Raw genomic sequence first — 15807 nt, 5'->3', positions numbered from 1 at the left:
TAAGGAGCAAATTACTGACGCCAGTCAGCGAAAATAACACAACAACAGCAGCAACAAAAAGAAAACACAGTGGAGCAAACAAACTTCAGCAACTGAGCAACTGAGAAGGATAGATGGAAAATTCGGTGATGACGGTGGGGGAAGGACCCCAAAATAAACACAGCCAACGGAAGGAAAAACCAGCTCACCCACACATATGTATAAGTATAATCGCTTCAAGGGAAGGGAAGCTAAAATGGCATATAGAAAGAGGAATGTGCAATGCATGACAATAGCAACAATTTGGTTCCTGAGCCTCTGGCTGCAGAGAAAGAAAAATCATTGCATTTCGATTAATAAGTATTTTTTCATAAGTTCACTAGTTGTCAGCTTTATGGATACTAACTATCTATTAAATCTTAAAAAAATCCCACCCTCATAGTAGCAATTTTTTGCAGTGTATCGAAATGTGATTGTGTGTGCTGCTAATGAATATAATGGCGTTACTCAAATGACGCCCCTGTTGGCCGTTTCAGTTGTTGTACCCCTTGTTGATTCAGTTGCTTCTACTCATTCAGTTGCTGTTGGCATTGATGTGTGAGAAAATTGCTTAGCACCAACACAATTGCACATAGACTCGTCCTTAGTGTCTGTGTGTGGATGGCTAAAGCAAATAATGAGCGTAAATCATGGTTTATCGATAAATATGGACAAAGGCACGGATATATAGCATGTCCATGCTCTGGGTTTATTGAGATTCACGGAGAATGATGTCCATGAAAATGATCATAGGGAAAGGGATTACCCATACCCAAAAAATATGAGAAAAACAGGAAACATAAGATTGGATTTCTCGGAAGAAGCAATAAATCAGTAAAAAGCTTGGCTTTGATAATAGAAATGCAAACAATTTTAAAACGGAAAAAGTGTAAAATGGAAGAAACGGCTTGACCTAGGGAAAATTAAATCATAATTACAAAAATCAATAGATTCCAAAGCCAATTAGGGTTACTATAGCACTTCCCTTCGATGAACCGCAAAAATCGCATGCCAGCAAAATTGCACACAAATTTTAAAGCCAGACCTCCTGCGAAATTATGGATAAAGAATGGCACGCCCCTTTTCTTTTATTCCCTGGCCCTAATCAAGTCCAGGCCGTATTCTTATCTTATTGTCTCAGCAATTTAATATTTATGCAGCTGCGGGGAAGGGGGAATATTTGGTGGAATGGGTGCCCTACAGTCATGGTCCAGTTTAACCTCCATTTGCACCGAGGCCCTACGGAGTCGCAATCCCACTACCGGGTCCAGTTGCCCAGTCCCCTTCCCTAATCATCATTTCGCCTTGTTTTCTTTTCATTTTCCATACAATTTTCCGCTCAGCCGTTTTTTTTACCCCCAGCCCCACCCTGTTTTTGATGTTGCCCCGGGGAGGGCTGAAGTAATTGTTGCGCTGCCTGGCACGCCCCCAGGCCAGTTGCCGCCCCTCGGCTCCAAGCACATTAAAGTCAGCCGAAACGGGAATCGCGAATATTCGCCCATCCCAGAGGGGCAGCGGGAAAACAGATAGCTTGCCTTAGTCAGAATCTGAGCTGGTCAAAATATTTGTGCTGTGAAAATGGCTGGTTTCCCTTCAACTCTTTCTCAATTCAGTTTGGCTCAGTTAGTTTAGATCATGCTGGCCAAATGCGTATTCTTGCTATGGCAGAGCTTCTGCAACGGGTTTTTATTAAATTCCGCAATCGAATTGCAGGCATCGCCCCGCATCCCCGAACGCCGTATCCTGGCCAGATCCTTATGAACTTTTACAGAGCCATTATATGCAAATGATGAGAGCGGAGAAAGCAAATATTGCTACCTCGGGCACTGGCCACAGTGGGCAAGCCGAAGGAGTCGAGGCAGGACCATGCACACGCACTGCCATTGTTTGTCCTGGCTGGCAGGATGAGAATGCGGATGAGGATGGTCCACAGTCCCGAGTCATGTGCAGACATTTACATAGGCAAACAGCTTCGGCTGCCGGCCCTGTTCATCTACTGCCCTGGTATCCTGGCGTTCTGGCGTCCTGGCATCCTTGGTGTCCTGGCACGAACTACTAATAAACCAAAGAGCAGCAACAACAATGGCGTTGGCAGCGGATATTAAGCCTGAACCGGCCCCGAGGTCCCAAAAAAAAGAGAGGTATCCTGCAGGCTAGGAGATAGGGAGCGGGGAGATCAGGGAAGTCAGGGTAAAACAGACAAATAGGAGGAAAAAGCGGCTCGACCTTAGAAAAAGGCCACCTCCCTAACGAGGCTAACTTTTTGCCAAAGATTAAAGATGTCCGGCAATAGTGTAACGATACGGATACAGGGACCTGCCCCAAGCAATGGAGCTCCCCGCCCATCACGCAAAAATTCAGGACCTGCGACACCGATGACAGCTTAAACAAGCACCGCCAGGGGGCGCTGCAGCAACAGATGAGCTTTGGACATTTTCGAGAGCATTCCCACAGGCGAAACGGAATCGAACATGATTTGTCGCCTATTAACATCCACAGTGGGCAGGAAAGTTTAATTTGGTGTTTAAAAATAAAGAGGCACTGAACAAAAAATTATCACTAATATATTTATAATATTGCAATTCATAATGAACTTAAAGGACCAGCTTACTTAAACGTTTATATCGATATTTCAACCCACTCCACGGACCATTGAACGTGCACTGTGAAACCATTTGCCATTAAAAGTTTCGATTTGTTGGGAACTATGCACGCGTGGCATACTATAATATTGGGAAAGGATTCATATGAGAGGAGGAAGATTCCGCATATATTTTCGTGTCATATGTGAGAAAGTTTACTCTCCTTTCAATTCCCCATTTGGCTTTGGCTCCCTCTTTTAGTTACAGCGAATACGAATATTTCTGGGTATTTTTGTGTCCTTTGCAAATTTAATCACTTAACCCCAATGAAGTATGAAAGGAAACTTTTGTCGCCCACAGAAAAAGTTGACAGAAGAAAAGGCAGCAACAGCAAAAGTGAACGAAATTCACTTTTCCCCAAGCCAATGCACAGTCAAAAAATGATATATTTAGCGTTTTACGTGAAACTGAAAATAACTTGAAAATCTCAATAAATATTAATACACTATTTATTAAGGAAATATTGAAGATATTTTGCAGAATTTTATTTGCGCCTTGAATATTTTTCTGAAAGTGTGAGTGAACGGGAAATTGATTTTTGACTTGGCAAAGGTCGCAGCCTGAGCATATTAATTTCACTCAAACCCGAACTTCAACTCCGGCAAGAACCAAAGGATGCGAGAACAGCTATTGTGTGCCCTGTTGACATTCTGCACGAGATGTGCGTGTATGGGTGTGCCTGGTGTGTTAGCGTATATTAAGTGTGTTGGTGAGTGTGTCAAGGCGCCCAAATGACAAAGTTACTGAAATTACCCAAAAGCAAAACTTTTGCTGAAACTGCTGCTGCCTCTATTGATGCTTCAGCTGTTCGGATGCTCCTTCTAATGGTTACAGTAGTACCTCGAAGTAAACTACGAATAAACATATGTTGATATTGTCCAAAATCTCATTTCAATTTCTACTCTTTATGAAGCAATCAGCTTCGCTCCACTTAATATACAGGATTTTATTTCAAAGCTACTAAGAAAATTACCAATAAATGATGATTTTTTATCTGAACAAACTATAAAAAAATCTACATTTTTCATACAATTTAAGACTAATGTCAGTAAATTATTTAATTATTATTTTATTAATTAAATTGTCAGTAAATTAATTTTAATATTTATGTTACCCTAAGAAATTTAAATATATACCCTTTGTGGTACTACTACATTCTAGGGATATCACTGTAGTACATTTTTTGGCAATGCCATTGCTTTTGCGTCACAGTTCCATTTGGTGTTCGACTCTTAAGCAGAATTAATGAGAGCAGAGCACGAAGATGGGGAGCTTGTAACCTAAATTCCCTGGAAAATCAAATAAAAAGTTTTTCTGTTTATTCTGCGCTTCTGTATTTATTTTACCTTTTCCTCATGCGCATTTTTCTTTGTTTTGGATGCTGGCCAGCAAAGGAGTTTATTTCTCATAGACGACATCGTGCTTGCGGAGAGAATCTCTACCAAAAACTTCACCCGTGCAGTCTCATTAATGTCCTTTGGTCCCTTCATCCTTTTTCCCCTTCGTCTTGCCGCTCTTTCTCCGCAAAGCTGAATGTCATTTGTTGCAACTTTTCCTGCAAATTGTGGCAAAGTACTTGCTGCAAGTGGCTGCTTTAAGTACTCCGTATTCTCTCACCTGTGGGTGTTTGTATGTGCATTTCCATGGTTACACGTACACATTTATATTGCCGCACATACTCGACTTGGAATATCCTGGCAGGTTCGCCATTTATGTTCATTGGCAATCCTGTTTGTAAGTTTGGTCTACCTCTTTAATGTAACCAATTTGTGTATTCTTTCATAATGAACCTTTATCTATCTATCATATCTATTTATCTCTATCATATTAACATTTATAATACCCAGCTGAACTGTTCTGAATTTAATAATATATCCATTAGTCCGTTAAATAATTTAATTAATTTCTGCACTTTTTTTTCTGACAGGCTTAACTTATAATCTTTACTTTCCGTTTCTAGAAAGTATTCAATTCTTTTTTTTATACAGAACCTATTTGTGGATTGACCTTTCACCTTCCATCTTCATATTTGGCAGTTTAATCATATTTCTTGCACTCTAATTCAATCAGTTTGAATAGCTCATCCATAAGTTAATTGAAAATCAGTGAAAAACTTGTTGTCAAAGTGTCTCTCATCATATTTTAGCTCGAAAAGTGTTTCTATTCTCGACTGAACATGACGTTGCACTCAACTCAAGGCAACTCATCTGAGCGACAACAATTGCCAGTCATAGCCATGGATATAGATAAAGATAAGGATATAGATACAGATGTTGTCATTGAGATTGATATGGACTAGTGAGGGTCTTGGCCTTCCCTTGCCTGTGTGGACAATAATATCCTCTCACATTTTATTACACTTGTAATGTGCAACGATTGGAGAAAAGGCAAAGGAAAACTGTGGGCTGGAAAAGTCTGCCTCGGGTGTAGTAATAATGTGGGACCCGTCCAAGAGAGTGGGTGGGCGTGAGTGTGTATATGTCCCATATATTCCAACACTGTGTATCTCTGCCCCACCCACAGTGATTGAGTTTGTATCATTGTCAATATTGACAATAAACAAGTTTGCCATAAAATGCTACAAGACCCAAAATAAGTCGTCGGGCGATGTGGACAAAACCACAGTGCGCCACAGAAGTTTTTTGCCCCGCCCAACTATAAATGAATGAATGAACCTCAATCCTGTCGCCATAGCAAAACATCATTTCCTGTCAACGCATTGACTTATTAATATGTATAATATAATTTACAGCACGTAACCACTCTGGTACAAAGCACTTTAACAAATTAAACGAACGAAGAGTTTCCGATAAAATGGGTGAAATGTTTTTTATAAATTATATAAAGTATACATTATGCACCAAACGGTTTGGGGTGCGTCCATCGGTCATTTTGCTGGTCAGTTGACACGGGCTCCAGTGAAAATAAACTTTGGTAATTAATTAAAAATTTCCAGCTACATAAATCAATCAGGCGTCCTTCGTTCGCATCCCACCGTCAATTAAAGTTTTTAAGCACCTGCAAAAAACATATTTAAAATTCTTACTTATACCGATTTGTTCAACGAATCCGCAAGTTTTTATGTGATGTACTCTTTCAGAAGGAAATTCATTAAGATATACTCTACCAGAAGAAATTTAATTAAGAATATACCCCTATAAAAATCGCTATTAATTTAAATATATATTTAAAATGATATTTAATATTATATTTATACCTCATCCATGCCCATATACCCGGTACCTCGTGCCAATATTTGTTTTAACCCCGCCTTAATTCGTTTGCTTTCTTTTAATTTATTTTATCGCAGATTTCCGCGTTGCTGGGCTCAGACTGACCGAGGTTCGCATTCCGATGTACGTGATTAAGGGTACCGCGGCGCAGTTGGAGTGTCTTTACGATCTGGATGGCGAGGCCCTCTACTCCGTGAAATGGTACAAGGATGGCAACGAGTTCTACCGCTATGTGCCGAGGGATATGCCGCCTGCCCAAACGTTCCTGCTGCCTGGTGTTAACGTCGATGTGAGTACTCCGTATATATCCTATTATTACTTGGGGAAACGAACTAAACAAAGTTTCTGATGCTGTTGGTGTCGTACTAAAACTGAACATTACAAACAGCGTTGCATACTTTTGTGGTTGCTGCCGAAAGAACAATGCAGTTGGCCAGCCTTTCTCCTCTCTCTCTCTTTTTGAAAAAGTTCTGTATCTCCACATGGACAAAAAGACTAATAACACATACTTAAAATAATTAATTAACTCTTGCATTACGCACACATTTTTTATGTTTAAGTTTTCTCTTTTACCATTATATTTAAATATTCTTAAAAAACCACATTATATCCATTTTTTTAACCCAATTCACTCTTTTTGTCAAGACTTTTTTCTGTGTACACCACATCTATTTTTTCCGCAATGTTTGGGAAATTGTTTCGTGCTGTGGCAAAGGTGATTTGGTGAAAGGAAAGTATAGGAGTCCTTGTCTCTTAAGACAATGCGATATCTCCAGTGCGAAAACTGCGGGAAAGGAACTAAAGGACAAAAGAAGTTCTACACTTGGTTTTGGGCTTGAATAGCAAGGCAGGAAACTGGGCCTCTTCTTGGTCTTGAAATTAAAATAGAAAAAGAGAGAATTTAAACATATTTACGGAAAAGAGAAATAAAGACCTTTAAACTAATTACATAAAAATAGCAGATAGCTCTGAAATAAACGGAAATTGCTTAATTGGTGAATAACACGAAACGCAAATGACAGCGATGTTTAGAAACGGCCTAAAGCTCAGTTCTTTAAGATTATTGTACATAACACACGATAGTAGTTTACAAACTTTTCAATGCCAAAACTTCACCTTTAGTTATCTGCGTAGTATTCTGTACTTTATGCTGTCAAACTACCTAAAAACATACAACATATATCCTAGGTACATACAATTCCCAAGATATAACGAAGTTTTAGTCAAATTTGCCCTGAATTTTCTTCGTCCAAGGCATTACGAATTCCATTTCACTTGAACTTCGTGAAACGCTCGAAGCCCAGTTAAGAGCTCTGGAAGCAGATACAGATAGCTTGTCAAACATATGCCAAGATAGATAAAACATTCGCAGATCGAACTGTTTAATCGACCGCAAAAATAGAATGAGTGTAGGGCACTTCTTCAGGCGTTGCTCCATTATTTTAGCCACTAAAACTTTGGCACGTAACAATGCACTAGACGTTAACCCACAGAGGCCCCCCTAGCCCCCTGGAAATGCGGAGCAGGGTGTGCGGTGGGTGAAATTGGATGAATGGGTGCTAGGGGTGGAGAAGCGAGTTTCAGATAAGCACGTGAGCAGACAATCGCAGTCAGTTGATGGTTACATTCGACATGCCACGCTCGCTTTTCCTTGCCATAGGATTTCACATTTTCCCGCATTTTCCTCTAGTTGGCCACCGAAAAAGTGAAATCTGCTTTCCCATGCATGCATCCCCCTACCACAGAGTCCCGGCCCTGTCGCTCGTTAAGTGCAATAAATATTTCAAGTTGCGCTTTTGCGTTTGCTGCCGGTAGAGGGCGTGGTCGACGGAGTGTCCATAAAGCGCGTTGCCCTCGCCGCAGAAAATTCCACACTCTGCGATCCACGCTACACATTACCACTAAACGATTTCCGTTCGGCACTACAGTGGATTAGAGAAATATTTCGGTCTAAACGAATGAGAAGCAGGAGAAGCTCGGCTGGATTTCAATCAAAATTTGGGGTAATTATGGTGGAATCGAAGTAGTGATGTAATGATAGTGACATTAATGGGAGTTTTAGCGTGCCTTTGCATTACCTGCGTGTTAAAATGTAGTTAAAAAATACTTAAGTTGTTAAAATGCAGTAATCCAATTAAAATGAGCTTATACACTACTAATTAAATGAGAACTCCGAATTTCTTTATCACCTTTTAATAGACACAGTGTTTCAAGCACTCAATTTACCAGCGCACCCCACTGTGCACTGTTCTTTTCGCCGCTTGGCGGTAAACTTTTTGATGTTGCAGAAGAGGGGGACTACGATGGGACTCACAGAAGATGCCAGTTAGCGATAACCAATTGAAGCGGTTGTGTGTGCTCCAGCTCCATTTGCTGGATATTGTTTTAGCATAATCGATTTGAGTGACTGCGGCGGGGAGATATATGTGTGCGCAAGGGGTCTTCTGCTGCTGTTTTGGCTTGTTTTATTGCAGTTGGCCAATAGTTGGCTGTTACTCCGGCCAACTTAGGACTTAGACGTGCGGTTTACCTGGGCTCAACTCCCTGGCATATCCGTGTGTTTGTGTGGTAAACTATAAATTAGGTTAAAACAACATGGAGGAGGGTTCGGGACGGCAAAGAATGCGCAATAAAAGATAACAAAGTGCACTTTTCTGCTTGGCCAGATAACAAAGTGTGGGTGGTGTGGGGTTTCCTGGGGTTAAACAACACGCAGCTGATCTCCTTATCCCTCCTCCCTCATAGCCTCGCTCACATTTAGACCCGGATTTAATGGCTTTAAGTTCAAGTGAAATATTTGCCTAACCCTTTTTCGGTCTGACATTCAGCGCTGACCCTTCGAGGGACCCCAGTTATTAAGGTGCAGGAGGCGCTTGGACATCTCGGACATTTAAAAGGCATTTACGAAAAAACAAAAAAAAAACAAGAAGGGCAAGAAAAAGAGGGCCAGCTTGAAAACAAGCGAAGCTGCGGCAATTTTCAAAAGCAATTACGTTACATTAACGTCCAAAGTGGCTGCAGGAGCCCCGCCCTCTTGACAAACCCCCTTCACCAACGCCTCTGGCTGATGGTATTGAAACTGCCAATGACAACGCCAAGAGCTCCACTGAAAGGGGGGTTTGTCGGGGGGCAGCTGCAACTTTTTCCCACTTTTCGTTACATTAATTTTAACCAGCCATCTCTTGCGTCCCCATCATTCAACAATTTCTCTCGATTCAACAACGACTTTCTCTATTTACTCTACTTTCAATACTCTTTAATACTCTAATTGTAATATTATTTAATTAATTTAATTTTTTTTAACTATACATTCTATCTATCTATAAAATATTGATTGCTTTAAGCATTATTATATGCTTTGTTTTCCTGTGTCTTCATTTCAGGCGATATATATTCATCTTTTCTGCAGATTGCAGTGAAAAGAGCATACAATATTTCCCAAAAAATACTTTCCCCATCCGATATTTTCCCAACTTCTGACCGTTATTTTCTGCTCTCGTTTTTAATTGCAGTTGCACAACTCGAGCGACGCGATTGTTACGCTGCGCAACGTCAATCTGCAGTCGGCGGGCCGCTTCCGGTGCGAAGTTTCTGGCGAGGCACCCTCCTTCCAAACGGTCACCGAGCACGGCGACATGATTGTTGCGTGTAAGTAGCATATATATTCCCCAGTTGCTTTTCCACCCAGAGTAGTGTAGTGCATATATATAGCTAGCTGGGCGTCGGGCGAAAACTTATAACTCTAATTAGAAATTGCGGCCATTTGGCGCTGACTGCTGGTGGTCCAGATGCTGTGGCTAAAAGCGGGAAACGGGGTCCTGTCGGTGGCCAACTGACGCTGACTTTGACTTTTACTCTTGGAACTTGTCACAGGATGGCAGTATTAACCCTTTACGAGCACAATTCGGTTCGAAGCTCATGGACTGAGGGGTGTCTTGAGTTTTCCAGTGTCTTATATTTTGTGCTCCCAACCTATTGAACACATATACTCTCAAGCACCAAGTTGAATTTAAAGAATATATTAACTGCAAACATTAATATAAGGTTAATGCAGGAAAAGAAAACTAATTAAAAAGCTTTCAGAAATTAAAAGTAAAATTTAAATAATAAAATTCAACTGAGAAAAGGAGACTGAAATGGGCCATTGCTAAAACTTTGAGCAGGACTTTCGATCCCCGGAATCCCTGCAAAAAGTTTCCCTTTAAGCAAGGAATCTAATCAGGTAAACACACTAACCCCATTAATCGTCACCCAAATGTCCTAAGCTTGGCCTTGGTCTCCTTCATTTACTTACACCCGAACTAAATTGGTAACTCCAACTGATTCCAGCAGCCTGGCCCAATCAGCTTTATTCAATCGGAATTGTGTTTACTTAGTCAAAAGCATTTGCAGTGCATTTGACAGGCTTCATTTGATTTCATGCTTCTAATGCCAAATAAGCTTACTGAACTTCGTCCGGACTCCCACTTTCACCCCGGGCAAAACTTGCCAAAGCTTAACGGTTTAACTCAATTTTGGAGGTTGTCTGTCTCTGGCTCCCGTGGCTCTTGTCTTGGCCAACATTCCTGCAGGGCAATGCCAAAAATGTTATCAAGACGCCGCCGCAAAACTGAATGTGCAAACAAAACGTCAAGTGAAGCCGGAACTTTAAGGTGCGCGTTATTATCCATCGACCCACATTTTGCACAGAAAATAGTTTTTACTGCTTTGTTTGCCAGGTATTGTTATATTGGCAACACATCTATGTGTGTAGAAAACTATAGTTAATTAACAGCGATGGCAATGTATACTCTCTTAGGAAAAATACACTCTTAGGAAAAACCATCATATACATAAATAAATTCTATAAATAAATGATATGTCAGAAGCGGTAGATGGTTACTTAATTAGTTATTAAGAAGATAATGCGTACATCAACTTACATATTTCTATCAGATGGAAACATTAAATTTAAATTTGTTTCCGTTTTGCAAATCATTTTTATTTTGTGTGTTCATTTTTTTGCCAGTGTACTACACCCACTCATCACTACACTTGCAATGGGGAGCGCTTTGAACTGGCGTTGACATTTCGTTTGTTCAATTATAAAACTTTTGCGTGGGCGTGTCGACACGCCCCCTCAACCTCGCGCCGCCCCCTTTTTTGCAATGGCTGTCTCCCTTTTATTGTTTAACGTGGACTCTGTCTTTGTTCTAAACGGGGGCTTTTGTTGTGCTTTTGTTTCTGGCTTTCGGATGTTTTGTTGCTGCTTCTGCTCATACTGCGGTCCCATCCCGGCTGGCTCTGTTTGGCTTTCAATCAAAGTTTTTAAAAGCTTCGGCAGCAGAACGGGCTGGGCATATGCCACGGCTCACAACGCACAACTCACCGCCCACCATCCGCACCCACACCATGGCATTCAGGAACTCGCCCACAGATGCCTTTTTCGGGGCCCCTTTGGCAAACAACAACAAGTCGAAACCATTTCCGTTTCCGTTTTGCAGAGCCCGGAGATCCATAGAGATTCCCAGGGATCTTTTTAGGGCCATTTTAACTGCTCGGTCAGACTTTGATTTGTTTTGGGTGTACGGTGATCAAAAATAGCAGGAAACTGTGCTATCTCAGTAACTAATAATATTTTTGAAATCTTCAATTCATTTCTTAATGTTGTTTGAACTAAAACCGTATGTTTTATAAATAATTACTATTACTAGTTTCCCATATATATTTTATATCACTTTTGCAGAGTGTTGACACTTTGGCTAGACAGTTTTTATTGGTTTCCTTGATTTCATTGCATTTGGCTTTTTGTTTTCCCGTTTGCAATTTTATCCAAAGTCCGTCAGTGCATCAACGGCTGGAACTTTTATTGAATTTCCGGCTGCGCTCCGTTGAGTTTGTTGTCCCTTTGCAGCGGTCCCTGTTCCCTTGTTGTTTCTGTGGTGGCTTAGGTTTATTGCAAAATTCAGTTACAATCTCTCGCTAGCCACAGTCACCGCCAAAGGTCTGCGGCCGTAAATGAAATTTCCGTTTCGTTGGCGGCTTTAAAACTGAAGTTTTTCCCATATTTCCATTTGATTTTTAGATCTTCCGGACGAAGGATCACCGAAAATCAGCGGTGGACGACCGCGTTACCAGATCGGTGACTATGTTCGGGTTAATTGCACCGCAGGACGCTCCAAGCCCGCTGTGAAATTATCCTGGCAAGTGAATGGAGAGCCAGTTGAGCAGCAGAAACTCCGCAAATACGACACAATTGTATCGGGACGAGATGGTCTGGAAACTTCTGTGCTGGGCCTTCAATTCCGGGTGGAACAGAAACACTTTCGCAAAGGCAACATGAAACTTAAGGTGAGTTGAACAACTTAACTAAACTCAACTGTCGGACTCTTGTGGCTCAAAACAGTATCAAAAACAATGTAGAATTTGGTTCGGGTAGATTATGTTCACTTACAAATCGTGATATTACATTTTCGATGTGCACATTTACAAAAATCTTATTATAATTTATTTTAGTTTTATAAATATATTTTCTTAATTACAGTGAATCCCTAAAACAATAATTTTACTTTTCAAAAAGGTTTTTGCACTAAAAATATTATTTTTATGTTCCATGTGCTTTAAATGTTAGTTTCCCTCCGAAAGTAAAACCAAAAGATTGTTAAATTGTTTTTGACTGTTTTGGAGTTACGCAAGTTCGATAGTGTTTCGTACTCTCAGCTAGCTAACCTCAAATATGTTGGATCTTGCAGTGCATAGCCGAATTGTCGACCGTGTACTGGAGGTGCAACGAGGAGTCCGTGGAGGGCGACCGGCCGCAGAAGGCGCCGGTGCTCGAGTCCCGGGAAACGGTCTACGCCAGCAACTCACGCGCCGATCCCGTCCAAGGTACGTCTTACCGGGAATTATTTGTGACCAAAATCTTATCGCTCTTGTTCGTCCAAACAAATGCAGCCAGTTCCACGGCTTCAGCGCCCTCCACACCAATCACGCCCCTCGTCCTCCTTCCGGTGGCGCTGGCGGTGATGGTGATGGCAACTCTGGCGCAGGGAATCGCGAGAGATATAGACACAGATAAAATATCCATGGATCGGACAGCGCCTGGAGGGATTGGGATAACGAAAGGAGCTCAGCAGGCGAGAGAGTTGCTGGCTGGCCGCGAGGAGGAAAATCGCAGGACGAGTCACGGAAAATCCGCAACGCAGCTGGAGAAAATGTCATTGACTGCACGGTAGCTGCATTAAGCCACAAGGCGGCTATTTCCCTCCACAACACACACTTTTCACCGATTTTTCCGTCTTCGCTTTGCATAGAAAATAAAGAAACTCACTGAGAATCAAAAACAGGAAATGAACAAAAAAAAAAGTAATTCAAGCAAAACGAAAGAAATGCAGCTAATTTCTTTATGCCGTTAACAAAAGCTTTCATGAATTTAATTTGAAACAAAACCTATCTAGAGAATAAATTACATTTACTTGTCTGAGAATGAGAAAAATTGTATGTGAAAAAGCGTGCTAATGTTTTAACTCTCTTAGGAATGTTAAAACCTGTGTCGAATGAAAAATCCAACTGTAAATAGTTAATGTTTAATATATATATTTATGTAACTGTATTGTATGTTATTATGGTTAAGCTCATTCACACACAAAACAGAATTTAAATATCACACGAAAGGAACAGAGAAAAAGTGAATGGAAAATCCTTCCACAAAAGTTGGTCAAGGCAAAATACGAGTTTAACAGAATAAAAAATATGAGTAACTATAAATTAATATGTAGGAAAAGTATCGTTAAGATTGTTTTAGCTAAGCGATGATGAAGGGGAATTTTAAGCAAAACACATGGTGAATATTTTGTGAAGTATACAGTGCGTTACGAAAGTATGTGAACTTCAATTGACATTTCTTTATAATATGGAAAAAAGGCTTTTTTAGTGCCGACAAATAAATTGTTAATATAAACTTATATACCAATTAAATTAAATTTTTTTATATCAGACCATATTTTTGGACTATGATAAAATTTATTTCAACTTGCTATACTTTCGAAACGCAGTGTATAACTGTCACTCAAATTCAACCGAAACAACTAAAATGTCTTCTTTGATTAGATGATTTGTCTATAAAATTTCGTTGTTCGTTGAGCATGCATTAAACAATGTAAAATTGTAATTAGATAAACGTAATGAATGCTACCGATAAGGAATCACAAAAATAAAACCAAAAAGCACTTAATTTAATATTAAACAAAAAAAAATAAGGAAAAGAGAGAAAAACTAATCAAAGTTAGGAATTACAACTTGGTGACTGTTGGAAAAGTCTTAAAACTAACAAAAACATATCGTACATTTATATGAATTGCCAAAGTCTTAATGGGTATTAACTAAAACGCGTGCGTGCTTCTGTGTGTGTTTGATCCTTTTTGAAAATAAAACTAATAACATTCCGGGTTCGACTTAGCCATCATACAGAGGAAATGTAAACCGTTTAGTTAGCCAAATGTTAAAAACAATAGCAAGATTCAAAGGAGCATGAGTAATGAACACAAATTTAAACAATAGCAAAATGATTGTGATGAAGCCTTAAAAACATAGTTGAACTCAATTCATATGTGAAATTAAGTGAAATGAAACGAAATCAAATGAAATGAAATGTATTGGATTTTATTGTGTAAATATAAAGGCGATTTGTCCATGGATTCCATACTTTTTTGCCCTTTGATGTCCATAAATTCTGTGTGTAAATATGATTACGAGCTAACTAAATTAGAGTTAAGACGTCAGCAGCAGCAAAACAAAATCATGGAACGAAACAAAACAAAAGCCAGAGCCAATTTTAATTATAAGCGAAAAACAAAAGATAAAAATATATAAATTACACATTTAAATATCGATGAGCGAACATTCAAATGGTAATTGAGTACAATTGTGGGGGCCTGAATTGGTGAATGTGTGTGCGAATGGGGATTAAAACATAGATATAGTATACATTAAACACACATATACAGAATCTGCATTGTTGTCAACTGTAACTGATTTTTAAATCTTATTTAATATCTATGCCATTAATAGCAATTAACAAGAAAACTACTAAGCATAAAAAAAGATGAAAACAATGCAAAAGTACTAAAAAAACTATAAATTGCATTAACGTTAATTCGAAAAACAAAAAAAAATAAATGTGTGGTAATTGTAAGTGTAAATTATTTGTGTATTTAAATAACAACTTTTAGATGTATTAAAAGGCAAGAAAATAAAAAGCAAACTGCATTCAACTCTATACGATAAACTCAATGTGAAACCGTAAACAATTCAAACCTTAAAGCTGCCATGTAAGCAAATAGGAATTATTTACAACTCAACTCAAATCAAATGCCATAAAGTAACTTCAACTGAATTTAAATGCCAGACAAAGGGCAGACGTCTCTGTAAATATCTTTAAGCCTCATTCAATTTGCGAAAATTACTCGCAGGCGATCAAAAACTGAACGAAGAATTGTGAAGTAAACGAGTGGAAATTCATTAATAAAACATATTTGTTTCAAAATCACAGATTATCTTCGTTTTTGCATTAAATTGTCTGTAATTTAAGAATGGATACTATCAGTAAGTTCACACACTTATTATTTTTAGTTTAGTATGTCCCTCCAAATTAAGTCAGCTTCAATTATTTCGCACACCCAGGACAAGTTCCCCTGTCCAATTGTAGGAACATACTTTCAGTATTTCCTTTTATTTTGGTTAGGTGCAACACAAAGAAAATTGGGTAATTTTAAGAAAATATTTCAAATACGTGAAAATGTTCTCGCCGAACGTGACAACAACCTCCAACGGCAAATAAAAAAGTAATCGAGACCGGAAGAGGGAACATGGCACAAAACATTTAGCAGTAAAATAAGAGCAGTTACCAAAATAATAGAAATGCCGAAAAATAGACA

General features: G+C 39.4%; 1 protein-coding gene across 2 annotated transcripts in view; it reads left to right on the top strand.

The window, feature by feature from the left end:
• LOC6732595 overlaps positions 1–15421 on the top strand; it is a 71418-nt gene extending 55997 nt beyond the window's left edge. The window contains exons 3-7 of one of the 2 annotated variants that reach the window (XM_016178181.3): positions 5971–6182; positions 9406–9541; positions 11958–12223; positions 12625–12760; positions 12827–15421. In XM_016178181.3, the coding sequence (XP_016025277.1) occupies positions 5971–6182; positions 9406–9541; positions 11958–12223; positions 12625–12760; positions 12827–13107 (1031 nt within the window). In that variant the 3' untranslated portion in view covers positions 13108–15421. Of the gene's footprint in view, positions 1–5970; positions 6183–9405; positions 9542–11957; positions 12224–12624 lie in introns of both variants that reach the window. The other variant, XM_016178182.3, reaches the window with a different exon arrangement.
• Positions 15422–15807: the final 386 nt, after the last annotated feature.

This window comes from Drosophila simulans, chromosome 2L (genome assembly GCF_016746395.2).
Source record: "Drosophila simulans strain w501 chromosome 2L, Prin_Dsim_3.1, whole genome shotgun sequence".
Lineage (NCBI taxonomy): Eukaryota > Metazoa > Arthropoda > Insecta > Diptera > Drosophilidae > Drosophila > Drosophila simulans.
The sequence above is the reverse complement of the archived record's forward strand: the minus strand, read 5'-3'. Positions and strand labels throughout refer to the sequence as shown.